We start from the raw sequence: 26,665 nt of genomic DNA on the forward strand, positions 1-26,665 counted from the left end.
TTTGTTTAAAGGGGAGGGAGAAGACGGACATCACATACTTCCTTTTGTGATTTCCCCTTCCCTCAAAAGTGAGACACAATAATATCTACAGGAACTGTATGATTGCATTTTTTTTCAGATTACTTTCAGATGCACTTAGTTTCATCGATAATCAGTGACTGGAGCAGGGGTGGGAAAACATTTTGGTTCATTGGCCAAATTGACGTTTAAAATCACAAATCACAAGCCGATGCTTTCATATGAACAATAAACAATAACGGAAAAGGTCATTGTATTCTTAATATAGTACTTATATTCTGTCATAATGGGGAGTGTGTTGTTTTGTTGATCACTTTTTTTTTTTTTTTTGTCAGGGCATCAATGTTTGGTTTTGGTTTTGTTGTGGCAGTTCTCAGAACAGCAGCTGCCAAGTGGTGAGAATTTCACTTATCTACTCCCAAAAAAAAAGACTCTTAAATGACAGATAAATAGATGGATGTGCTCCATGAAAGCAACTGTGCGTGTGTGTGTATACGTGTCATCAGCAAGTTTGATGATCTGTACAATATAGTACTTACAAGCAGTTGAATGGTAATCCTTTGTATCATCAACTAACAGCTAACTGCTTTGCTGAGAAATGCACGTATGTATGAAAAAAAGAGAATAACAGTACAGTCGTCTGGTAATTCTGTTGGGGTATTTAATGCATTACTTCTCTTTTGTCTAAAATGTCAGAAGCACCGTTCAACATTCATTGATGGTGTTTATTATTTTTAACCTGTTGTTAATGGTTGAAATGTCCTGAGCTGAAGCAGAGTATAAACAGAATAGCTAAAAAGTCAACTCAACGTTATCACTGGACCCACTACCGTGTCAGTGGAACCAGTGGGGCTCTTAGCACAACCTGGTGGAACCAATTTGTATTTCAGACGAGGTCCAATGATCCTCGTCATTATTTTGGTATCCATCCATTTTCTGAGATGCTTATCCTCATAAGGGACGCAGGTGTGCTGGAGCATATCCCAGCTGTCAACGGGCAGGAGGCTGGGTACGCCCTGAACTAGTTGCCAGCCAATCGGACGGCACATTGAGACAAACAGCCGCACTCGCAATCACACCTGGGGGCAATTTAGATTGTCCAATTAATGTTGCATGTTTTTGGGGATGTGGGAGGAAACCAGAGTGCCCGGAGAAAACCCGTGCAGGCAGGGGGAGAACATGCAAACTCCACACAGGGAGGGCCGGATTGAACCTGTGTCCTGAGAACTGTGAGGCCAATGCTTTTCCAGCTGCTCCACCATGCCACCTCAATCCTGCCCTGCGATTGGTTGGCAACCAGCTGGGATAGGCTCCAGCATGTTTTTGGGATGCGGGAGGAAACCGGAGTACCCGGAAAAAACCCATGCAGCCACGGGACGGGATTGAATCCAGGTGCCTCAGAAGGCCTATGCTTTACAGCTGTGCCACCATGCTGCTGATTTTGGTATTTTTCAGGCAATTCTGTACCCATCTTTGGCGGGCTGGACTGGTTAACGAGCTGGATGTGCCCCGCGGGCTGTAGTTTGCTCACCCCTGGACCAGCGCCACCCTTTCATTTTCTATACTGCTTATCTTCTCAATAGTGATAGGGAGCTGGTACCAATCCCATCTGATTTGGGGCGAAACTCCTACTACAACCAAGATTGGTCACCTGGCAATCGTAGGGCACATAAAGCCAGATGACCATTCAACTCATGCAAACATGTGCACAGACCCTTTGGGGGGGCAGGTGCACTGTAAGCCTTTGCTGTGAAATTAGAAGCATTTGCCATAAGATTAGACCAGTGTTATCCTGTATTATGAAGTGAATTACTGTAAAATGCAAGGCACTATTGGATCCCCCCAAAAAATATACACCACTACTACAATTCTTTTTTTTTTTACTGTAAATCAAGGTGCATCATGGGAAGGAGGACAGAAAAAGATGAAGTCGCCATTGTTTTCTTCCCTACAAAGAAAACATTTCCTGCCAGCCAGCAAGTTGAACAACTTCAACTTGACATCTGCGACCTGAATGTAACTTACCAGTTGGGCTCTCTACAACACACAAGTCACATTTTTGTAACTAATGTCACGTGAAAATTATTTTTTTGTGTTGTATCCATTTCAGGCCTTCACAACAGAATGCTTTCTGTGAAAAGTTTGGTCGGCACTGAGAGAGTTCATTTTGGTTCTATCTGAGAGTCCTTTATATAACAAAAAAATGTGAAATTAAAGGACTAACCTCTCAGTGTGTTGTGCTATGTTACATCTGGAAAATGAACCCGGAAAACATGTTAGCAGACACCTTGTTCAAATGTCAGTTCTTTGTGATATACACAAATGAAGTCAAAATAAATTAGCCCACCTACCCCACTGGCAGTCAAACAAGTAAAATATTGTCATCAATTTACTTTTAGCATTTCAAAAAAATGCAATTTTGTTGGACAACCTCAGAGATGTATGGAGAATAACTTGAATGTAATGTTTCGTTTTGGTAGGAATGAAAACGATTTTGAAAATAACGATGGCCAACCAGAGATAGGCGTGATTTGTTCTCGTAGTAATTACATTTTAAATTCAGTTTGTGGGCAGCTGCTGGGCCTTCCTGAGTGGCGTTTGCATGTTCCTCCCATGCTTGCGTGGACTTTCGCTGTGGACTCCGGTTTGCCTCCATATTCCAAAAACATGCATGACTATCATTATTGGAAATGTGACAGCAAATGTTTGTTTGTCTGTGTTCGAGTATATGTGCTTTATCATTGGCTTGCAATTAACCTGGGGTGTACTCTGCCTCATGCCAAAAATCAGCTACAATATAATAATAATAATAATAATAATATTGATTATTAATAATAATCATTATTATTATTATAGTAATAATGATAATTTTACATTGGTTCCACATGATTCAAATGTGGAAAACTGATAAAGTTTAATTAATGTTCATCACTTTAACACATTTGAATTGTGCTCAAACCAATTAAACATTTTTGTATTAATTAAATTCAAAGGACTTTTGTTCGAGTGAGATGGGTTCCAACACACCATAACCGTGGGCCGAGGATGGAGAGCATGTTTTATATTTTTTACCATTACACAACAGTACTTACGATGATACGTTTTTTTGTAATATGGAGTACAGCATGACAATCTCCGATGCGTTATATTTTATTGTAGTGTTTAATATGAAGACCGGACAAATCTTTATGTTTCGTGCTGTATGCAGTCCTTATACAAATGCCAATCCACAGTACACAAAAATTGTATGATCTTGAAATACTGACATGATTTGTTAGTTTCACCTACACACCCTTTCTCTGTATTTTCCTAGCTTTAGTGAGTAATGTCTCTCCGGTATCCTGGTCAGAAAATATGAGTTTGTTGCATTTAGTTTGGATTTATCAGTGTAGCGTTCAACAAATTATACTTCTATATTTCAACAATAGGAAGGCCCCAAGAGTTACTTACAAGCTAAGCCAAAAAAAAGGGACGTCACCAATGCCTTGTTTCTCACCCAATGAACTCTTGAGCATAGTCAGCACATTTAACCTAGATGACGAAATGTAATTTTAAAATAAACAAAAAGGACCTGGAATCTTTATAGTACAACCACACTCTGAAGAGTTACAAAATTCTCATTATTTTTTGTCCCACTAAGTTTACAAGCAGCACAAATGGCAGCAATGCCTTCATCTGTACCATTACAAGATCTGCAGCCACCTAAGCACCTTTGACCTATATGACTAGAAAATGGTCGGACCTAATTGAAATTAAAACAAATAAATAGCAGCTGGAAAAGTATTTCGAGTGAAACCAGACAGTACAACAAACACACATTGACCACAAGCAGTAATTAATAAGATAAGATGAGTGGATGGGACACCAGCAGGTGGGAGGCTTGTTTGTTTGCGTATGTGCTCTGTCCCGATTTCTCATTTCGCTGCCCTTTCATAAACTTGCGTGACAAGCTGTCAACATATCTCTGTTGAATGATATCGTCCGGCTGCCGTGAGTGCGGGACTGAATGGACTGTTGACAAACATGACTGCCCTCACAATGATCTGACTTGCAAACATTTCCACCAGATGTCTGATGTCACATAAACTCTCGGCCTAAACTAAAGTGATGGCTAAAGAGCTAAATATTCATTCTTATGAGAGACTGTTGCAAAGACACATACATATTGCTATACTGAATAGCTATATTGCACGCCATAGCTCTCTGAACAAACTTTATTTGGCTCATTTTGTACAAGTACAAGTTCATACAATAGTCAGGAAGTATTGTATTTGGAGAATGAGATTTTATGTAATATGTCTATCAATCTATAAGATATCATAAATCCTATTAAGTGTTGCTAATTCAACAGTTTAGTACATTTTTAAAAAGAAAGAGGGCACCAATGAGCTCAACAACATCAAAAGGCCGAAAAGACCATCAACGACAAACGGAGTAATTGATCAAAGAATCCATAGAAACATTTTCACAGTACCGAATCAGCAGAAGTCAAGAATACTCTATATATGTACACATAGGTACAAACATTTAAGGAGAGGCAGATTAGACATTAAAGGAACTATATTTTGAAAAGAAGTCTTCTTGAATCATATTTCTTTGTACAATTGAAAACGATAAGTAAGGAGTGGAAAAAGACCAATTTGTGACCCAAAACGTGTATGTGGAATAATTCAATACTCTCAGTGAGTAACAAACATTCACGGCTAATTTAACAACCATTACCCGAGCTCTTGATTAGTATGACTGCATTTTCTCCTGTGCTTGTCCTCATGAGGGTTGCTGGAGCCTGACGTTATCACTTAGTGGTCATTTTGATGTGGCTCTAATCATGACTAAATAAAGCTATTTTTTTTCTTTCGCACTTTGTAGTTTCATTTTAAATGGCGAGATGGATGGATGCAACTCACTTGCAGAACACCTTAAATTCAACTTAAAACTGGACAGATTTATATATAAGCACGTTTGGTAGGTGTTCACTCCAAGCATTAGAATACATGTGTTTCTTATCCCAACAATAACCCTCCAAATTGGGTGCAAATTATGTAAGGCCGCACTGAGGGTGCATTGCCCTAAGCAGCTGCAGCATCACCTTTCAGTGGTTGATGGAGCACAGGGAATTCTGTGTCTTGTGTGTTTCATCACCTGTTCAAATATGCTTCTGTGTGAGAACCTCTGCAACCGTGGACATATCAACACACTTACTATCCACTTGTAATCATGTACATATTGTATAAATATATTCATACATACATACATGCATACATTCATAGATACATACATACATGTATACAGTATATACAGACGGGACAGTTGTTCAACTGGTTAGAGCGTCTGCCTCACAGTCCTGAGGACTGGGGTATTTCCAGTGCCTGCGTGGGTCTTCTCCGGGCACCACAGTTTCCTCCCACATCCCAAACACATGCATTAATTGGACACTCTAATTTGCCCCTAGGTGTGATTGAGAGTGCGCCGGTTGTCTGTCTCTATGTGCCCTGCGATTGGCCGCTAACCATTCCAGGGTGTACTATGCCTCCTCCCCGATGATCACTGGGATAGGCTCCAGTACTCCGATGACCCATGTGAGGATACGCGGCAAAGAAAATTGATGCTCCAGTTGCCAAGTGATGGTATTTCCGACTGGGGGGGAAACTCGCCCAGTGTGCTTGCCCCTGAGACAACCAACATTTGCACATCTTGGCCAACCGTGAAAACCCTCACTTAGGGGCCACGACAACGAGGACTCCTGCAAGATGGTGGTTTCTAAATACTGTAATCATTATTTGTGGGGTAAAATAATTCCATAATTACCATCACCAATAATTCCAGCTCTCCTTTCACACGAAAGCACCCCAATAAAATTTTCTAAATCTTGTTCAAGCCTAGCTTTTTTCCACCATTACTGATTCTCCCTCATTTACCAGAGCTGCCCAATTAAAGATGAAATATAATTCAAATCAGTCGAGGTAACGGGGAGATTTCATTCATTCCCTCGTGTGTCGCTTCTCGAGGCCAAAACGCTTTGATTGGCAATGGACCTTTGCGACCTGTCAATCACTCATACAATAATAGCCAATCAGATAGCCGCATTGTCTTAACCCCTGGGGTGACGTGCCCCTGCCACCATATTCCCCCACGAGCAATGCTGGTTGTCACTAGCGTGCGCTTGGAAAAGTTAATGTTACGAAGAAAATGGTCCTCAGATGCGCTTGGGGACCGTGCAATTCTGATGAAAAATATCTGGCTAGGTTACAAGGGGCCCGCTTGATTCATTTTCCAAAGCCTAAAACACAGTTGACGAAGTGTCTACAATGGATTAAGACTAGCGGAAGAGCGCGTGTACAACTAAGTGTGGACATTATCAACAAACACAAGGCTGCATGTAGGTAAGTGAGGGAGAAGTATTTTCTCCGAGTTTGATTGAATTATTCTCAGTGCTTTATACATTGCAGGAGAACAACTTTCACTTTGTTAGTGTTTCACAGACCTGCTGTTTTATGCCGAAGAGTCAGGTTAGTGATACGTAAATGCGCGATGTCATGCAAGAGAAATGTCTATTTGCCTATTTGTATCACATCAGACTTTTAAGACAGAACACTGGGTTCAATTATGAGCCAAGTCAAACTTTTTCATCTGTTGACCTAGGGACCGACTGAGTTAATCACTATTGTTTAAATGCACTTGTAGAAAATTGAACCTACCTGACTTATAAAGACTACAATTATATTACTCGTGATCTTTCCAAGTAAAAAGTACTCACCTTGCTTTACATGCGCAGTACGAGTCCACTATTTTATCCTGTTGGATTTCAATATGAAGTTTGTGAGGCGTCCAACTTTTTTTGCATCGATCGCGATCGTTTCGCTGTAACTCTGACATTGCGTCCTGCTCTGTCCAAAATCTTAATTCCGTGTACATATCCTTGCGTGAAATAGTTGAGACCTCCCTTGGACAAGTCTGACACATTTGTCAAAAAACATACCGCAATATTATCTGGAGTACGCGATAGAGAATCGACTTCAAACCTGTTCTGTTCAGTCGCCATTTTGGAAGCTTGTGGCACATGGCAAATATAGCTAAGGTGGGGGGCGGATCTTAAGATCACCAGTCGGAAAGGTCCATTAGTCGAAATCATTCTAAATGTCACTGTGGAATTGTAAAAGTTGAATTAGGTTTGAATTGTGTGTACCACAATTGGCTCTCATAATAAGAAAACAAAACGCTACAATATCAATATAACTGTAACCTGCTAAAGTCTAGTCAAGTTGACTAGTCTCTACAAACCCTAACACACACACACACACACAGAGAAAGGCAGAACGATATGACATCAGTTGTGGACTTTGAAACAGAGGAAAACATGGGATTTATTATAATTCCATATGGCATCAACAAGAGAATACCACACTTTCTGTTGAATGTTGCCTCCATTGTCATCTTATTTCCTCCATCTGCATGTCGCCAGATGATGTAACATTATTATTTTACAGTGTTTTATGAATATTTGGTCTCTCACTGTATAAGACATTTTTCTTTTGTTTTGCCAGCCTTGTGGGCACCTTGTGGCCCAATCACTTGCCGTAGATCCGCGCTGAAACTCGGCCTCCGGGCCAGCGGGTACAACACCCCGCAGGCGTCATCACGTCCTATCAATTGGACTGGAAGGTGACCGGCGCGCATGGCCTGGTATGAATGGAGGGACACCCTGCGGTGCTGTGACGGTCCAGTCTCGGCCGGAAGCCCGCCGCTCTTGGCCAAAGCCTCAAATACTTCCTCCAGGTTAGTGCTGTCCTTCGCAGAGGTTTCGAAGTAGACGCAGTTATCACCCAGAGCGTGGAGTACCTCTGCCCGGGAGACTTCCCTCTCAGATTCCTGGAGATCAACTTTATTGGCGCAGACCACCAAGGCGAGTTGCTCTTTTCCAGAATGCTGTGACAATTTAATCAGTTTGGATTTGGCTGCCAGGATCTCCCGCCTGAGAGCGCACACCTCTTCGAAAGAGCGCCTGTCATCCAGACTGAAGACAAGCAAGAAAATGTCTCCTGCAGAAGCAAAAAAAAAAAAAAAAAATCATCTTAAATTATTTCGATGAACATTCATATTTTAAGTCCAAATGTATTTTGTTCATCCATCCCAGCAACGCACGGTGACAAGCAGAACATTTCTATGTTGTTCCACCTCACTTGTTGCCATTCATACAATAAAGTCTTGGCTTCCAATCAGTGTACAATTGCTACAGTAGCTTTGTGTTCAATGAAACAAGGCCAGATTTCACGATGTGTATGTTAATTTCCGAGTAAATATTCAATAACTTTTGATGAAATGTTTGGGGGGAAGACTTTGAATGTAAAATGATTGCCTTTGGTTGAATAAAGGCTGGGGAAAACTGCCCTGTAAGACATACAACAAGAGCAATATTATTATTATTATAATAAATAATAAATAATAAATAATAAATAATAAATATATTACCTGTAAGGATAGACAATCGCCGCTTGGCTGGGAAGTCCCTCTCGCCAGAAGCATCTAAAATGTCAATTTGGTACGTTTCTCCGCGTATGCGAAACAGTTTTCGGACAAAGTCCTCGGACGTGGGCTGGTACTCCTCCACGAACCCATCTCTTAGGTACCGCCGCAGGATGGAAGTCTTGCCGACCCGCGGCGCGCCGAGAACGACGATGCGCTTGCAGTTCTGCGGCTTGGTCGAGAAGTGCTCCTTTCGGGGTTCTTGACCTATTTGACGTCGCGGCGTTCGGCAGTGGAGAAGCAGGGCTGCCAGCTGGTCCAGGGGAGAACGCTTGCACACGTGATCATAGTTGTCCGGCTGTCTCGGGCTGGCCGGCCCAGTGAGCGTCTCCTTGTCGTGTCTCCACTGAGACGTGGCCACTTTAAGTATCCCCAGACCTATTTTCATCCCTGACGAGTTCAGGTTTTGCGATGCGTTTTTGTATGCGAGTAGGACTTTGGAGGACCCAGGTCTCTGTCGGCTCCCAAGCAGCTGGGGGCCATCCGAGGAGGAGCAGCGGGTGAGTTGATGTGGGATGGAGGACGTCCGTGCACGCGAGGGTATTTCCATCGTTGTGTGCGCCGTTTTCTGTCCGCGTGTTTGCTGCCGTGACTCCTCGATCAGCGCATATATGGGCTACCTTCTATCACGTGATCCATCTGGCTGCGTCATGCTTTTTTTCCAATCAGGCTATCATCTACATCTTTCGGTTAATCCATCCATCCATTTTCCGAGCCCTTTATGTTCTGATGAAAGCCTGATTGTTGTCAAATTCGAAGACTTTGTTACCAAATGGCAGCGTGATAAAAAAAAAAGACACTTGAAAACAATTCGAACTTTTCCATAAGAAAATAATAACACACACAATAACATATGTGCTTTTAGAAACATAATTTTGTAAATCACTTTTACTTTATTTATTCGTTTCTCGTCTCTCATTGGCGCGTTACAAAATACGTAACATAAACAATGAAACGTAAACGTAACAACATGTTATCAATAAAATTGTATGCTTGTTAAGTGAAAGCTAAAGATTTGCTCCCTCATTCTCGTCACAGCCCCCTTTAATGACGTGTAAGGGTTGTCAAGTGTAGCTGTGCTGTGGCACTAAACATTACGGTAAAGACGTTGTATGCCGTTGCCAGGCGATGACGGCGGGACGTGCCAACTTTTGGAGTGAAGAGCACAAAAGGCACCTAACTTTTATTATTTTTATTTTGTTTTTACGAGTGACATCCTGTGCCGTTGTAACATTTCATTGACGGGTTATTGTTGTTTTTTTGTTTGTTTGTTTTTTATCGGTAGAGGAGGTTTAAGGTGAGTATGTTTTTGAGTTCGTTCAAAGCTAATTTTCTGAAATACCCTATGGGGTGGAAAAGCTACAACGTCGGCTAAAACAGTTCCTCTTGCACAAAGACGTCATAGAAATAAGCCCCTGACAGTAAATATTGACGTAACGGGCACATTATCCAAGTTCACTTCAAACACTTTATCTCACACACCTCCGAGCGCTTTGGTTTGCTGCGATACGTCAGCGCGCCTACCATATTGGATGTGGCAGATCTTCCCTCGGCCTGAACATTTTAAAGCACAAGAAAGTACTAAATTTGCCTTTTCCTGTACGCTTTGTTTTTCAGGGGGTGGAATATGAGTGATTAAATTTTTTCACCACCAAAAGTTTGTGGTTTGTAGGCCCGCACACGACAACGTATTCGCCCTAAATAATTTATGAAGGCAATAATATAAAACAGTTCTCTAAAATAAGGCCATGGACAGGGAATATCCTTCCATCCATTTTCTTCTGCCTATCTGATGTCTTAGTTCTTTGAATCTGTTGCATCATCAGCGTTCATGCTCCCTGGTTCACATTCCGCCAACCCGTTGCTGTTTGTTTTTTCCCACCTTATTCAATCTGAATCACTTAGTTAAGATCTCAACTGCAGTTGGTTTCCCGGTCTCTGTTTATCATTTCATTTCCGTGGAGACTAAAAAAGTAACAAAGCCACTTTTGCAATTTAAGGATTGGTAGAATTTACTGTACAGGTAATAACTGCTTTCAAATGGAGTACTGTATGATTAAAAATTCACAAGAACTACTAAAAGTTGAGTACAAATGCCTGAAAATCTACTTTGACTGCAGTAAGAATGTACTCTTACTTCATTACTTCCCAAGAAAGGACCGAATATGATGCACGTCACTTTTAAACTTATGATTATAAATGTTTACGCCTTACAAGTGTGAGATGGAGGTAAGCACCAAGCCAACATATGTGCAGTGTTTCAAATCTTTCCATGACTGTATACGGCTGACAATGAATTTAACCAGGTTCATGTGATGATAAATATGTATATTAAATATCCAAATGTTGATTTTTGTGTGTATACTAAACATATCCTGAAATTATGTTAAGTTATGACACTTTTTCTGAATAAAGGGGAATGGTGGATTGGTCCATATTTCAGCAGGAAAACAACTTAGTACTTAGTCAAGATACTGAAGGAGTTACTTCAAGGACTACTCTTGATATCCTTGAGTAGTCCAGCAGAAGCCAAATCTTGAATCCAAATGAACATCTCGGGAGCGATTTGAAAATGGACGTGCACCAACAATCCCCTTCAACCAACTGAGGCTGCAAAGGAGAATTGGTGAAACTGACAAAGATGGGCTGTGCCAGACATGTGGCTTCATGCACAATATGTCAGAAAGCTTCCACGACTAGGGTAATGAAAGATGTATTTCACAATCTAACCACAAAGTTTTCTGCTTTGTAGTATATATTAGGTTTCATTTATTACACTTATTATAACCCTCTAAAGGGAAATTCAGCCAACACTCTCACACTCCTTTGTGTTGCACATTGCCTGGAGAACCAGATATAAAACATCCAGCATGTAAGGGCAGATGTCGGTGCAAGAGGCATGAAAATAACGCTGCACACCTTCAGCTGAGGGGTGGGGACCAGGCCTACCTGTAGGGCACCTTAACAGTAACCAGCAAACAGAGAATAGCTTGTCTCCAACAATGGTGGCCATGTTTACATTTTTGTCTGACCCTTCAACTCCACAGCCGAAAAATCGATACAAATGAGCTCCCCCTCCAACCCCGCCCCCAAAAGCCTAAAACACCTTCCCAGCCTTCTCTGCCATATCTTCATACTCTCCTCAAAAGATTCTTGCAGTATCCTGCACAGCTCCGTCGGAAGAGAAGAAGAAAAGATCACAAGGATGCAGTGAGTAGGTTGCGCTAGCAGTTTGATGTTCTTTTTTTAGCCAGGAAGTGTTGGATGCTTGGGGTCGTGAGCCAAGGAGTCATAAGTTGTCCTTCTAAAACTCTCCTTGCAAGTTTTGTTTGTCAAACTTGTGTACACATGAGGAATTGCCTGTTTCACTAATCAATAGGACTTGTCCCGCTCACTCCTGTCGATGATTTCCATCGCAGATTCACATACAAGACAACGGTGACTCATGGCTCATGAACTTCGAAGTCAATCAGCTGATGTGAGCAAAAATGCTCACCCAGCAACTCGGCGCCTGGGATCTCAATCTCTGGTCCATATGGGTGTGTTCTGTTGGCAGTGACACAATTCTCAGTGTGGATTTTGTATTTAGTGGGAAATTCTATCCATTCTGCTGAAGGTCTGGCTTTAGGATCTGAAGGCTTTCAGTTTGATGACAGAGGGATGCTTCTTCCACACAGCATCCTGGGTACCTTGGATAGCTTTAGAAACTACTTGGAGGCTAGAGGAGAGACAGAGGTGAATTCTTAAAAATGCTTTGCGTGCTTGTATTTATGAATACAAGCCCCGATATGAACAATTCTAAAGGTACCAATCGAAATTTTTAAAAAAAAATCATCTTTTATCTATGTTTTCTGTCTTACAGCTGGTTAGGCAAATCCCCAATTTCAGACGAGACTGTCCATCCCAGGTCCTTGGGAAGCATCCTCATGAGGGAGTACACAATCGGCGAGATGTTCCTTTTGGCCAAAGAAACATACAAGCAAACGCACTGCAGCATTGGGATGAATATATCAAGCAGCGCAGACGACAGCAGAACATCTTATCGGGTGGGATGAAACACAGTCTATTGTGAAGTATTTTCAAAGCATAATAATGGAGAGCCACAGAAATGTCATTCATATTATTTTGTCAATATGCATGCACAACAACTTTGTTATTCAAGAAGACTCAAATTAATAAATCTAATCCCGCCATAGCCTTCGGTCCACTCTGTTAGAAGTTGACTTTTGTGTTTTTCTGCATTTCGCTGGTTCCACCTGTATCAAGAACGGCTCCAAAGGCCAGTCGAGAATTTACTGATGAACCGAGATTACAGTTTTAAAGAACTACAGCAGCAGAGAGAACTTCTACGTCGAGTCTTGCCTCTCATCCAGTCAGGATATGTATGTCCCTATTTTGTGTTTTTTCATCGACGTGTTGGATGTCGCTTCTCTGTTGTTTCAATCTCAAGCTTTATTTCCACTGTCTTGATACAATCTTCAACGTCCTGTGTTCTTCCTTCAATGCCATATAGGGGCACCGTGTGGGAAGTGAATTTTGGAGCCTCCCTCAGCACTATGGAAACGAACTAAGTGGGATCAGAGCCACTCTGACACAGACGGAACAAGGCAAACGGAAGCCTGTCACAATTGTCGGACAGCCACACAGTATACTCCAGGAATCTGGTAGACTCTCTCTCTTTTTCTCTGACACACACACACACACACAGACATCATTTCAACTATGTTTGGATTGTGCTCAACACAGAAAGATATCCCTTTTTGACAGGGCCGATTATCGCCATTGATATTCACCTTTCTGACAAAAAATTAGGTGTGGGGGGGGGGACAGTTCAAAATTGGGCACACTTCAGGGAACTGTTTTGCATACTTTTTGGTTTTGTTTGAACTCAAAAACAAAATAAGTAAAAGATTAACATTTCAGTGATGGGAAAAATTTGGAACCTTTGACCACGGCATTTAATTTTACAAGACATGCTGCAGAGCCTGGGAGCTCCTTCCTCTGCCTATTAGAGTTTGAAAACAATTAAAAAAATATGAACATTGCAAATCTGAAAATCTGATTAGCATTTAAAGGAAGTATTGGGGTTTGTGTCATTTAAGATTCTGACACCAGCATTTTCCCTTTCACAACAAATGAATACATTATCAGCTTCAATTTTTGGTTCTCGCCCCCCTTGACTAATAATCGGCATCGGTGCTGAAAAAAATCGATCCATCTCTAATTTTTCACTGCCATTCATTTACACAGGCACAAAAGTCCTTTAATGCAGACTTTCAGTCGCATTGAAATTCTTGACTTTTTGCTATTTTGAACAGATGATGGGATTTCAAACTGAATTCACCTTTTTATACTATAGAAATCACAGAATCTAATCAAGCAAAACATTCAACCACTAAAACGTTTTTTTTCCTATTCAGAAATTAAGGTAAATTACCACAATTTGCTTTACTGTTTTTTTTTCAGGTTTTTTTGTTAGAATTTGAAAAACAAAAATTTATAATGGCCCCTTATGGCACAAGCCCAAAGTTGTAAGATTAAAAAAATATAAGGCTTATTTTTTTCTTATTCTTTCTGGGCAATGTTTAGGAATCACTTGTGCTGAGATGCTACATCCAGCTTCTCAGATTTTGGACCCAAATATGGGCATGCAGCAATGTGCACTTCAAGAGGTCCAGCAGGGCTTGGAAATCAACAAGAAGGTAATGCAAAGTCATTTACACCATTTGTCTTTGAATATATCTTGGGTCTACCATAATATACCAATGCAATCTGCTCCCATCATTTCATTTTAGGTTATATCTTAAACCAACTTGAAACAGTAAGGATTTAAAGTGACAACACCCAAGTTACCAAGACATTATGGTGTTTGCATATTGCATCATGCATCAGAAACTTCGGCACAAAATGTTTGAATTAACTGAATACTTTCGGTTTCAAATCTGATCCAGTGATTGTTTTACACGCATGTTGTCATACTTTTTCTGCCGTAATAAATCTGATATGATTGATAACTGTTACAATAACAATCATACTTCGTTCACTCACCAGATACTTCATCAAGTACACCACATGAGATTAATAAGATGTAATATAAGAACGTAATCAAAGAGCCAATGCTACAGTTACATCTAGTGGTGAAGTTCCACACAGCAGATAGATAGATAGATAGATAGATAGATAGATAGATAGATAGATAGATAGATAGATAGATAGATAGATAGATAGATAGATAGATAGATAGATAGATAGATAGATAGATAGATAGATAGATAGATAGATAGATAGATAGATAGATGATAGATAGATAGATAGATAGATAGATAGATAGATAGATAGATAGATAGATAGATAGATAGATAAGCTGCAAAAGAAAATGGATGGCTGAATGGATGGATGTTTGCATTCCATAAAGATATGCACCAACCACCTCTAAGACAGTTTCATGCCTCAACTTTTAGACTAAACAGTAACACAGTAGACGTTGGAACTGCTGTATTAGTAACTTTATTTGTTTCATTATTTTTGTGATTTTCATATTCTCAGTGAATGCGTGTCGCAAAATGTATATCCTTGCAACGAATAAACAGTGTACTTTTAATGTGGACGGTGTTCCAAAAAATATCTTCTGAAGTTTGAATACTTACATGGCCTAAGAAAACAAAATTAAATAGTTTTCATGTTGAGAAATAAAAGATAGATATCTCCTCACAGTCGGGTGGAAACCTCCTGTGTCCAAAATTGGTAAATGGAAAATGTTTTCACAAATTGATACTACATGTTAGTCCCCACAGGTATCTGTTAATTTAATGTTAATTTCAAAGTGTTGAAAATCCCTTTCTCTCTTTAACAAGGCAATGCTAACGGCTCAACCAATGTATCATTTTTGTGTTTTCTTGAAAAGTGACAGCTTCTGAGATATTCGAGTTGTTACTACTACGGGGGGAACCAACAAGATGTTTTTCCATTTATACTGCCTGTATGTTTTATGCCCAGGGGTCCCAGCAGTTTTGTCCTCTTAGGCTAACTTACTCATTAGTTTGGACAAACTGTTCAAATCGGTCATATGTTGATTGGTCACATTGGACAGTCCACAGCTGAGATTCAAGAGGTATCAAAACATCAATGTTCCACATTATAATTAATATAACAGAACAGACAACCAGTTCCCAATTACTCAAAAGTGCCATGTGCCGATTATGGGATAATTTGGTCATATTCCACCCATATCAATTATTCTTCTTGTTGTTGTCATGAGTGGAAAATTATAGCAAGGTGTTCTGTTGTGCTTTAGGCCGTTCGTGTGTGGAGAGCCTGAATATAAAACAGGCATTATTAGAACATGAAGAAAAATGGCTTCATCTGTGGTGAAAGATGAAAACTTAAATTAGAAACTTAAAACGTTTCACTTGTCTTCAAAGCAGCATGAGAACATGAAAACTGATTGTATCTCTTAGGCCGGTGCTGTAAAGTGATTGCTTGAACACACACACTTTATGAAGTGCATGTGTTTTTAAGGACGTGGTGAAAATAACGTTCACTAACCAGGATGTGTCACTTACATTTTAGGATCTCAACCAGCTGGTGGTGATTGGCTCCAGCAGACCTGTTGGTAAAGAGGGCCACAGTATTTTGTTGGATGACGGAGAGAGTGTGAGCAAGCAGCGTTCAGAGATACGAAACGAGAATCCGTGAGTAATGTGTGTTGTCTTGATTATGTAACTGCGAGACAGTTTTAATTTACAGATAACACTTGAACGGAATAAGTTGACATTTGTCCGTTCGTGCTGACATCCACTTTGGCAAAACTGTTGCTATCCCAGTGTTAAAGAGAGAGAAGTAGCAATGGTCTCTGAATTGACCATTCAGCTTCGATTCTGTGGTCCCAGTCCCCTGACAGATCCAGAACCAGAACTGGTACAAGAGCTTTTCTAAAGGAGGTTCAAGAGGTTCTCATTTTAAACTTTTCAGGAGACAAGAAGGAGAGGGCTGAACCCACCCAAGTTTATGATGAATGCAAAAGTTTCTTCTCTTGCTAAATTTCCTGAAAAAGATTTTTGGGTGATTTTCTCTTGTCTCAAATATTTGGATGATAATTTTTATGTAGTCTTGAAGTACAGAAAATTACCATCCTGAATTGTCGTGTATTTGAGTGTAAACATGACTAAAATCATTTTAAACGTATCATCTTCATCACCATCATAATACTTTTCTACCGTATTGTTGTTCATTAAATATATAGGGAATGTCGGAGAACAAGGAACAGATCTTAATTGACATCAGTAATAAAATCACATTTTGTCACCTGCAGTGGAAGAAAACACACCAAAACACGAATTTGAGCTTCACATCAACAGTTTATCAGTCCCGAGATTGTCCTCTTGAAGGTGCTGTTACTTTACTACTTTAATAACTCCAAAGACACCTCGTCTGGGGGTCGTTGTTGTAGTTGATAACGAAACCTTCAAAAGGACCAAAAGGAGAAATTGTCTTTCGTCCACCAGATTTGGCTTTGCAGATTCGACTTCTCAGCGCATTGCCAATTCAGTAAGCCTGGACACTCTGTCTTTTTTTTTTTTGTTTTCTTCCACAGTGACCCAATGCCAAATAATAATGGTGGCAAGTCTAATTCTCTCCTCATACCTGGCCTGAGGTTTGCTGGTCAGCTTGCTCGCTGGACTGGAAATTCTACTTGTCACCAGGTATGGAATCCATCTGTCATAGTATGATTAGTACCGTCATTTCTTGTGTGTAATGTGCTTCCCTAATTTACATGTAAAATGCGCTTCAACTTGTGAAAATTGTACGTTATTAAACGACTTCTGGAATGGAGTAATTTCATAAGTAGAGGTACCACTGTACACTGTAACTCTTTTGAACATACAGGCAGAAGCAAAATCATGCACTCAAAAAAGGGATTATACATGGGCAGAATTTCAAAAATTTTCCAGGTTCAAGGTTTTCCAGAACTTTAAGGTCAACTTTGGTGGTGCATATTATATTATGGGTATGCATTATACACAAGAAATTTCAGTATACGGTTATTCTCTCAAATGTTTCCTGGTCTTTTTCAAATACTGTATGTGTTGAGCAGGGAATGGTAGGAATCATCACAACAATAATATTTGAGGCTCTTGTCGGAGAGCGGGTCTCGTCTCAGCTGGAGATCAGCAATGTGGGTAGCACAGCTCTTCTCTTCAGCTGGCAGCAACTTCCCCTGCCACAGAACTTCTCAAACCTGCAGTCACAATCAAGCAGCCCACATTTTTACTTCAACACCTCCTCTGGTACAGACACCTGCACAAAGTGTTGCCATAAACCTCAGATTTTTTTTTCATAAATTTTATTTGTCTGACACCAGAGGCTGACAGAAATTTATTGTATCTTTCTTCGTGTCCTGACCTTCAAGTACGACAGAAAAATCTTACATTCCATCATTCTCCTCCTCCCTTTAGGGGTCATCTATCCAGGTGAGACCCAGCAAGTGGAGTTTATATTTAAGTCAGCAAAGCCAGGCATCCGAACTGAGCAGTGGCAGCTCAACACCCACCCTTTGCTGCTGAAAGGGGCCTCCATTCAGGTCACACTGAAGGGGGTGTCACAGTTGCAGGACAAAACTGCAAGACAGCGGCAATTCATAGAGGTACGATACATTGTCAGGGAACAAAAAAAAATACATCGTACCTTTATCCATATCCAGAATCTGCTCCACATTCCCCTTCCACCCCAAAAAACCCACAATTTTACAATTTTTTTTCCACAAGAAAAATGCCATTTGTTAATGTTGAACTTTAAAAAAACATATGGTAATGACAAATAAATAGAATGCAATTCATAAAGCAGTTTTGCCACATTTTTTCTTTATTTCAATGGACGTTGTGCGGCTCCTTCTGGTGTGCACACTTTGGCCACCTGGGCACAGAACAAAACAGACGTAAAGGTAAACATGGATATGGTCACAACTCTTCAGCAACCAGCTGTAACATTAGTCGTTCTTCACAACGTATACAAAATATTTCCCACTAACTTTTGTTATTTTATCTCTATATGCATTGCACCACTGTTTGTGCCCAGCAAGCCATTGCTGAGACATATGCTGCCTTCCAAGCAACGTCTTTTTCATGGAGGCCCCTGCTAATTACAGCAAGACAATGCCAAAGCGCATTGTGCAGGTGTTACAACTGGGTGGCTTGGTAGTTAGTGTGGGTACTAGACAATCCAGACCTGACTTCCATTGAAAATGGGTGGCGCATTATGAAGCATAAAATATGTTAAATACTGTTGAACACCTGAAGCTGTACTTCCAGGTCCAATTAGTGGCCTCAGTTCCCAAACATTAATTGAATTTTGTTAAAAAAAGAAAGGCAGGGCAGAGGGGCATTGTAACACAGTTGAAAAAAATGACCCTCTCCCATCTTTTTTGGAACATGTTGCAGCCATAGAATTCTAACTTAATGATTATTTGCAAAAATTCATTGGAATTGGGGTTGCTTAAAGGAGCTTTATAAATAAAGATGACTTAAGATGAGAGTTGTTTTGTGATTAGGTTGAGTGTAAACTTCAACTGGGACTGTCAATAAATGTTTCCTTTTTTTGGAGGATTGTTCATTATCAGCCAAACTGTTGCTTGTTGTGAATTGAGTAACTATAAATCCACTGCCAACATATAGCTTTCATCCCTCCAAATTTGGCACACAAGTCACAGCAAAAATCAGCAGAGCGACTGCTCATATCTTGAAAAACTTGTGAGTCAGGTCACATGTATCGCAAGGCATCACTGTAATAGCTTATTACTGGGGAGATGTACAGACCTTGTACTTTTGACAGTTTTACATCTTGGGATCATCCCTGTTTCAATCTGACATAGATGAAAGATGCCAACATTGGTGACCAATAACATTGAGAACCCATTTCATTAACACAGTTTTACTAACTAAAATATTTGTTGTCTTTTTGTTTGTTTGCGTATCCACAGACAAAGCTGGAAGAGACAGCAAGACTGGAAATATGCCGCAATATCGTGTATGAATTGTTGCGAGGAATTCAGACTCCAGAGAGATCCAGCTCTCCTGCAGAGCCATACACGGTATACAATCTGAACCTCCACAACAGTCATTCCATATTTCATCTTATCATCTCATTCATGAATGCATATCTGATTATCTGACAATCAAACCAGTCATGATTGCCTCTTTACGATAAAAAGGAGTTTTAGTTGTTGCCATGTTAGCTAACTGGGTCGATTTGGAGGTTGATTAAATTGTTCCAAGGAATATAGGACATAGCCAAAAGTCTTAAAACTCCCATGACCTAATTACTCACAGAGAGGGAAATCCATCATGGAAAATGACATTCAAGGGGTGCTAATATTTAGTTATTTTGGATTATTTATTCTGTTTTATATTAAGATTGTGCTTTTTATTTAAAAAAAAAAAACTGCATGTTAACATGCATCCGGGCATTCTCAATACTGCTTATCAGGTTTCGGGATCACGGGGAGCTGGAGCCTATCCCAGGTGCCTTTGGGGCAAAAACACACTATACCCTGACAATAGAGCCAGACAGCCTTTTCCACTGTCACTGTATAGGAACTAAGTGGGTCGTAGCAACTCTATGATAAGAAGAAAATGGGGGGGTGTTGCAAGCATTCGTCTAGGAAGCTAGCGCTCGTGGTTGTGAACATCCGGCCCCTTTCCGGGTTTAAAACAAGTGAGACACGGACATATCCAAATATATTATTCATATAGTGATTTTTTTTAAATACTTAACTATATTTATAGTGTACCTATGGATAAAAAAAAAAGTGACAAGTGTAGCCAAAATGTGAGCAGTGCATATGTCAAACAAGAAACCCTCTTTTAAAATACTCCTATCATATGCCCAAGTCCTGTTTCTAAGTAAGTGGATTTGGAAGCAAAATGAGACTCATTTTTGAGAGAATCATTTTCTAAGTATTGATTCTTTTTGTGGTGCTTTTGTTTGGTGGTGTGCTGTGAAAAAGGTGCCTTGACTCACTAAAAGTTGTGAAACGCTGCTAAAGTCAACGTTTTATCCATCTCTGTGTTTAGTTGCAGTACTTTGATCAGTCAGAAGAGGACCTAAATAAGCTTTTGCAAGAAATGAATCCAGAACACATCTGGGACCTCTCTGACACATCCAGACAGGTAGAAACATTATACGACGATGTGCCGCAATCACACGTGTATCCATTTTATGGTTGCTGCGCTTTCTTTGCCTGTATAAGGACTTGAGAAAATAATTTCTCAAGCACTATGAAGATGAGAGCTTTTATTGTGCTGGCTTACGTAGTCACATCATGAGTAGCTGTGTGTGCGTCATGGCTCTATGGAACTATAAATGTCTGTCATGTGTATAGTGAGAAACAGGCATGCTTGTGTGATAACATATTCTGCTCGGTTCTTCTCCCCTGTAAAAGCTGAGTCACAGGTCAGCTACAACCTGCTACTCGCAAAGGTACCTTGGTAACAGTAGACTGTAAAGATGTGCATCTGTGCTGGTCAAATACATACGGCTTTAACATTGCCTCAGACGGCGCAGTTTCCAACATAAGATATATTTAAGTGGAAGTCATACAGTCACAATGCTGAAGTTACCTGCTGTAATAAAATACATTTGAAATACAACAATATTGTAGAGTATATACACAAATATTAGCATCGACACTTTAGATTCAGCATTTATGACATTATTAACCAGGAAAACTGCCAAATATGTCGTGTAGGACCATTTCAAGTGTATTATTTTTCTCTCTCTCTTATTTTCAATCGCTCTTTTTACCTTGCTGAGGATCATTTCAGACTGGATGAATGGAAACAGGCTTAGCAGACTTATTTCCCTCATCCTAAAAAAAATCAGTTCACTTTAAAACTTCCCAAATTAATGAATGCAGCATTTTTAATCCTTAAAGGTCTACTGACACACATGGCATGATTTTTAGGAGGTTATTGATTTATATATTAAAAAAAAGGGCAGCCGGAATGGACCCATCTGTTTTTTCACCACACCTCATGATTTTGTCGTCTATGGATTTTTGTATCTCCCTGGAAGAAAATCCTCTCGAGGCATTCATTTTGGAGAAGAAGAAAGAAGTGATGTTTTTTTCAGACGCCCACACTAGCGGGTTTTTGTGTTTATTCCTGTTTAACGGCGGGAAAGTAGCTGTTTTTTCCTGTGTGTTAGCCAAAATGTTGGCTCGTTGTATTGCTGAATATTGTTCGAGCACTCGGGAGGATGGATTCACTCTTGACACGTTTCCAAAAGACCCGGTTTGCTGTAAAAAATGGATTGCACAGGTGCAAAGGATGAGAGCTTCCTGGGTTCTAAATGACAGGTAGGTGTGTATAGAGCTATTTAAAAAGAAATAGTTCGGGGGGGGGGCGACGTAATCCTCTCAGAAGTAACAAAAGATCCACGTCATAATAACGTAATAAAGTACATAAGTCAGGGATGCTAAATGTGTCAATGTGCGCGGCCGCTGCGTTGTTGTCAGCGTTGATGGACAACACCGTCCCGGAGGTGGAACAGGCAGGGATGTGGTTTGGCCACGTGCAGTTTGGCTGCATGCGGGAGGAGAAAGGAGCCCTCCCACCCCCACCGGTGTTTCGCCCGGCATGGGTCCTCCCGAGTATGCTACATACCGGCTCATACATACTGTCCGGGAGTCTGTTGTTAGTTAGAAATGATTTGCATATCTAAATATATATATCTAATGGCTCAAAACGATAAGGTAATACGGTCACTTCACTCGATTGTGAGATGTTCTCTTCTTCGAAAAGAGCTTCCGTGTTACAAGGGGCGTCGGAAAAATCCAAAAATCTCTGTTGGCACAGCGTTTTCTCAATGGCGACTGTCCAATTGTGACAGCTGTAAATGACGTAGCAGGCAACAAGGCTACCACTGGGATGTCGAGTGAGACTTCCACAACTTTGCGCATGAATGACACGCTCTCCGCACATTTTTTTTGTACAGACATTGAAGTGAATATATGGAATTATTTGTAATTTTCAAAAAAATATCAATTTTACAATGTATATAGGTATGTCGGGAGACCTTGAAAGCAAATCAGGGGTGTCCAAACTACAGCAAGGGGGCTATTCACAGTCTACCATCTCTTATTTAGTAGCCAGCAGAATATACTAAAATTAATAGTTGACACACTGTCCTACTTAATTTCTTTAGTTCGGTGAAAGGCGTAAGCAAAAATGAAGACATTTCTTCTTATCGCTCCCTCGTTTTCTATCATTCAATAAGACTGAATACTCCTGTGACGGTTCAGTGTGCATAGTTTTGCGTTTCGTATTGTTGGGGGTGTGGGGCATTTGGCCTATTGTAACTGTCCAAGTGATGCCCTCGACTACTGCTCTGATATGCCTACTACTAATAATGTTAATCCATGATTTGATAATATAGTGCTTTTCTAGCCCTGCAAGAACAACTAAAGAGAGTAACAATATTCCTATTCATAACACCTGGATGGATAAAGATAATTCAGTACAGCAGCAAATAGTGTGAATTGTGATTGTTTGCTCCGCTTTCTGTTGTGTCAAGGTCACCTCGGCACAGATTGCTCTTCTTTTGGTTCTAAATGTCAAGATGGGATTCTGCAGCTGCTCAGTACAAGGCTGAGTTGATTGTAGTCCACCCAAAAACTTTTTCAAATCATTAATAGGTTGTTCTTTTTTTTAAATAAACATATATAAAAGCTATCATTGCTTTACCAACACTGATGACTTGATTTTTCATTTTTTTCTGTAAATACATTAAAGGTAAATAATCCTCTGAGTCTTCTGTGGCCCTTGGAAGAAAAAGTATTGACATCCCTGAAGTAAATCAAAATATATTGTATATCAGCATAGACTAATAAAGCAAATGAAAGGATCAAGCCCAGACTTTGTAAGGTCAACAGGAATTGACCCCTCCATACAGGGCACTTAACCACGCCTCCTGAAGTGACGTCAAGCCTCGTGCGCTGACGTCAGACAAACAATTAGCAAAAATATCGGCGCAGCAAGAAAAGAATAGAGCGAAACTGTCCGATTTACCGGCTGATTTCTCACTCGCATTCTTCGCTAACAGTGAAATATCGTTGAAAAGCAGACAGCAGGGCTTCAAGTATTTCAGCGAGCGGTATTTCAATGGTATTTCCATGCATATCGACGGAAAAACCATTGATATTAGCGCGAGATCTTTCCGGAGTCAGAGGAAGACCGAGAAGCCACATAATATAAAATATTATAACCCAAAGACGAATTCGTCATTGACAGTTTCCTATTTTCGTGTTACATGTCACACTTGTGTGCAGAATCTGTATATGTATCTGTATAGCCGTTTGTGAACCGCCGTATGAAGGAAAAGAAGAAGGCGAGGTTTGATTTACGAGTTGTTTCTCTCGTTTTCTTTGTGCAACGTCACGCGCTCCCCTCAATAATTATACTTGAATTAGTGCCGAACCTACGTAAGTCCCGACCGAGTACGACAATCACTACTTTAGTGTCCTCAAACATCCTTCCTTCAGTCTTGGTGTCTTGGTGCACGTCGAAGGCTTTTAGGACTGCTAGTCCGGTGTAGCCTAGCTCACCGCCAACAAAGAGACACGTTTGTGCAGTCAGATCATCGCAAAATATCGGTCAACACATATCAAGTGTGACAATCATTCACACGTACCTATATTATGCAAGCGAAGAACTGCTAATTCATTTACATGAGACATGTATTGAAAATCAAATATAGGGCATACCTTCGTGCTAACACAGTCCGGCTTACCCTAGCCACGTAGCCGCCAACAGAGACACGTTTGTGCAGTCAGATCATCACAAAATATCGCTCAACACAGATCAAGGGTCTCAATCATTCACACGTAGCTATGTTATGCAAGCGAAGAACTGCTAATTCATTTATATGAGACATGTATTGAAAATCAAATATAGGACTTACCTTCGTGCAAACATACCTGTTCCGGTTGATGGATTCACTTGATCATGCAGTCTTCCTCAAAGTTTTATCCATCAAAGACATTTTTCGTACTCGGTCTTCTGTTCCGGTTGATTTTAGATGGATTCAGTTGATGATGCGGTCTTACACAAAGTTTGATCCATCAAAGACATTTTTCGTACTGGGTCTTCGGTTTTGGAAAGGGTACAAATTGAAATCCACCAACTAGCCTTTCAGGATACCTGTCGTCATTATTATAAAGTCCGTGACTACACCTCTTAACCATATCTATTGTTAAAGAACCAAAATACGTGATAAAACGCCAACAGAAGCTATACTGGACCATGCAGCGGTGTCTGAGAAAACTGGGGGTCCAAAAAGGGGCGTGGTTTATGCAGATCTCTGGCCTCTGAGTGGTCAGTGACACGGATTGTGCAATTTCTACAGAGGGGTCAATTGTCCGTCCATCCATCCATTTTCCCGAGCCGCTCATCCTCACAAGGGTCACGGGAGTGCTGTGCCGCAGCCTTTCTCATCTGTCATCGGGCAGGAGGCGAACTCCACACGGGCAGGTCCGGGATTTGAACCCCGGTCCTCAGGACTGTGAGGCCAACACTCTATCCAGTTGCTTCACTGTGCCAACAATAGAAATTGTTTTTCTCTTAAAATATTTTTCGAAACTGGACTCTCTTGAACCCAAATTTTGTGTGTTGAGTGTTTGTGTATAGATAAGGAAAAAATAATATTTGTTACTTATAAAATAATAAACAGTAAAAAAAAATATATATATATATATATATATATAGTAAGTAGAGTTTACAACAGCTCTATAATGCAAGATTAATTCTTCAATTTTAAATGTTCTTGTGTGTAACAAACTTGAGGGAAGTACTGTATTGTACAATATCAAGTCAGTTCAATTAACAGTTCTGTATGCAGTTAATCTTCATGAATTTAAATATTTCTTTTAACAGGATCCTCTGGATGATGAAATGGGCAGTCAACGTACTTCAATGGATAAATTCATTGATGATGAGCAAGACGCAAACTGTGATGACACACAAGACAACACAGATGAATGATGACATTCTTACTGGACATAAAATTACGTATATCAAAAAACTGTAAAGAGAAAGAAAAAAGTTATTTAAGTACATATAAGTACAGTGGATGTGAAATGTTGACACACACCTGTTCAAATGTCATATTTTTGTAATTATTAAAAAAATAGGACCAGAATAAATTATTTAACAACATTCAAAAATATGTTCAGTGCTAGACAACACACACATACCATTTAAAATGCCTTTCATTAAACCAAAAGTTTGGCTGTTCCAGTAGGCTTTTAGCGGCTTTCTTTTCTTTCAAGCAGAAGCAGTTTTTGTGCCAACTCTGACTGCTATTTGGAACTGTTCGTAACTTAGGTCCCGGATCCAGCTGAAGATTAATAGTTTGAAAGCATGATGTAATGTGATCCTTTTCTTTTGATGATTAGCAATATAGGATTTGCGCCAAACATGTCTTTATAATTGGCCAGTGTTGGTTTCATTGGCCCATTACACATTTTCTCACATGTGCTTTGGAGAATACAAATGGTTTTGCAAAATGTAGCCACACTTGGTTGGGTTTTTTTGTTTTTTTTAAGATCAGACTTCCATCTTGCTATCCTACTCCATTGGCCCTACAGTCTGAATAACTCTGAAGTTGTTGTCACATTTATGAAACGTCTGGTTGCTTGTGTACACCGCCTCTTGCCCGATGACAGCTGGGATTAGCTCCAGCACTCCCACGACCCCCATGAGGATGGATGGGTGGATGGGTGGATGGATTCCCCGGTTCTGGGTGTACCCCGCACCCTGTCCGAAGATAGCTGGGATCGGCTCCAGCACTCCCTTGACCCTTGTGAGGATGACCAGATAATGGATGGATGGATGGACAGATTTATCTGGCTCTTATTTTCTTAAATCACAAAAACCATCTAACATTTTAACAGGGTGTGTACACTTTTTATCTTAACTTTAGATTTTAATAGCAACCTTATTTGTCATGCAATAAAAGCTTGAATAAAGAAGTGAATGTGGAAATCTGTTCAGTCAAATCACTTGGTTGCAAAAAATGTACTGTATTATTTAGCACAAAGACTTGTGATTTTCATCACTATACTGTACTCCCC

The 26,665-nt window shown here is 40.2% G+C and overlaps 2 protein-coding genes and 1 long non-coding RNA gene across 11 annotated transcripts; 1 reads left to right on the forward strand and 2 right to left on the reverse strand.

Moving 5' to 3' along the window:
* Positions 1 to 7,484: 7,484 nt before the first annotated feature.
* rasd2b (RASD family member 2b) lies at positions 7,485 to 9,091 on the reverse strand. Its single transcript, XM_061829338.1, has 2 exons — positions 8,488 to 9,091; positions 7,485 to 8,057 (listed from the first exon to the last, which is right to left on the reverse strand). Exons 1-2 carry the CDS (start codon positions 9,089 to 9,091, stop codon positions 7,528 to 7,530), a joined length of 1,134 nt encoding a protein of 377 aa, XP_061685322.1. The 3' UTR covers positions 7,485 to 7,527.
* A 465-nt stretch (positions 9,092 to 9,556) lies between these two features.
* mycbpap (mycbp associated protein) lies at positions 9,557 to 26,523 on the forward strand. 8 transcript variants are annotated; one of them, XM_061830768.1, is made up of 15 exons: positions 9,570 to 9,838; positions 11,691 to 11,751; positions 11,961 to 12,080; positions 12,158 to 12,276; positions 12,404 to 12,587; positions 12,808 to 12,923; positions 13,055 to 13,205; positions 14,131 to 14,243; positions 16,111 to 16,232; positions 17,135 to 17,243; positions 17,636 to 17,828; positions 17,997 to 18,184; positions 19,517 to 19,627; positions 20,610 to 20,705; positions 25,467 to 26,523. In XM_061830768.1, exons 3-15 carry the CDS (start codon positions 11,987 to 11,989, stop codon positions 25,572 to 25,574), a joined length of 1,704 nt encoding a protein of 567 aa, XP_061686752.1. In that variant the 5' UTR covers positions 9,570 to 9,838; positions 11,691 to 11,751; positions 11,961 to 11,986; the 3' UTR covers positions 25,575 to 26,523. The 8 variants fall into 8 exon arrangements, 6 of the variants coding, with proteins under 6 accessions (XP_061686751.1, XP_061686752.1, XP_061686749.1 ...); XM_061830767.1 differs by lacking the exon at positions 11,691 to 11,751 and having other exon boundaries at positions 9,557 to 9,713; XR_009796518.1 differs by adding an exon at positions 24,940 to 25,095 and having other exon boundaries at positions 9,569 to 12,080; positions 20,610 to 23,699; positions 25,467 to 25,585.
* LOC133506533 (uncharacterized) lies at positions 17,643 to 24,930 on the reverse strand. Of its 2 annotated transcripts, none has more exons than XR_009796519.1 (3): positions 24,496 to 24,930; positions 17,970 to 18,158; positions 17,643 to 17,779 (listed from the first exon to the last, which is right to left on the reverse strand). It is a non-coding gene; the product is annotated as an uncharacterized LOC133506533 (long non-coding RNA). The 2 variants fall into 2 exon arrangements; XR_009796520.1 differs by lacking the exon at positions 24,496 to 24,930 and adding an exon at positions 24,299 to 24,458.
* Positions 26,524 to 26,665: the final 142 nt, after the last annotated feature.

This window comes from Syngnathoides biaculeatus, chromosome 9 (genome assembly GCF_019802595.1).
Source record: "Syngnathoides biaculeatus isolate LvHL_M chromosome 9, ASM1980259v1, whole genome shotgun sequence".
NCBI lineage: Eukaryota > Metazoa > Chordata > Actinopteri > Syngnathiformes > Syngnathidae > Syngnathoides > Syngnathoides biaculeatus.

What these genes read in the sequence shown, in the direction of transcription:
- mycbpap (XM_061830767.1), top strand. Translation starts at nt 11,987, where the DNA reads ATGGCTCATGAACTTCGAAGTCAATCAGCTGATGTGAGCAAAAATGCT. An exon ending in CAGTATACTCCAGGAATCTG is followed by an intron (nt 13,206 to 14,130) that starts GTAGACTCTCTC and finishes GGCAATGTTTAG; the next exon opens with GAATCACTTGTGCTGAGATG. An exon ending in GCTTGGAAATCAACAAGAAG is followed by an intron (nt 14,244 to 16,110) that starts GTAATGCAAAGT and finishes CTTACATTTTAG; the next exon opens with GATCTCAACCAGCTGGTGGT.
- rasd2b (XM_061829338.1), bottom strand. Translation starts at nt 9,091, where the DNA reads ATGGAAATACCCTCGCGTGCACGGACGTCCTCCATCCCACATCAACTC. An exon ending in GCGATTGTCTATCCTTACAG is followed by an intron (nt 8,058 to 8,487) that starts GTAATATATTTA and finishes TTGCTTCTGCAG; the next exon opens with GAGACATTTTCTTGCTTGTC.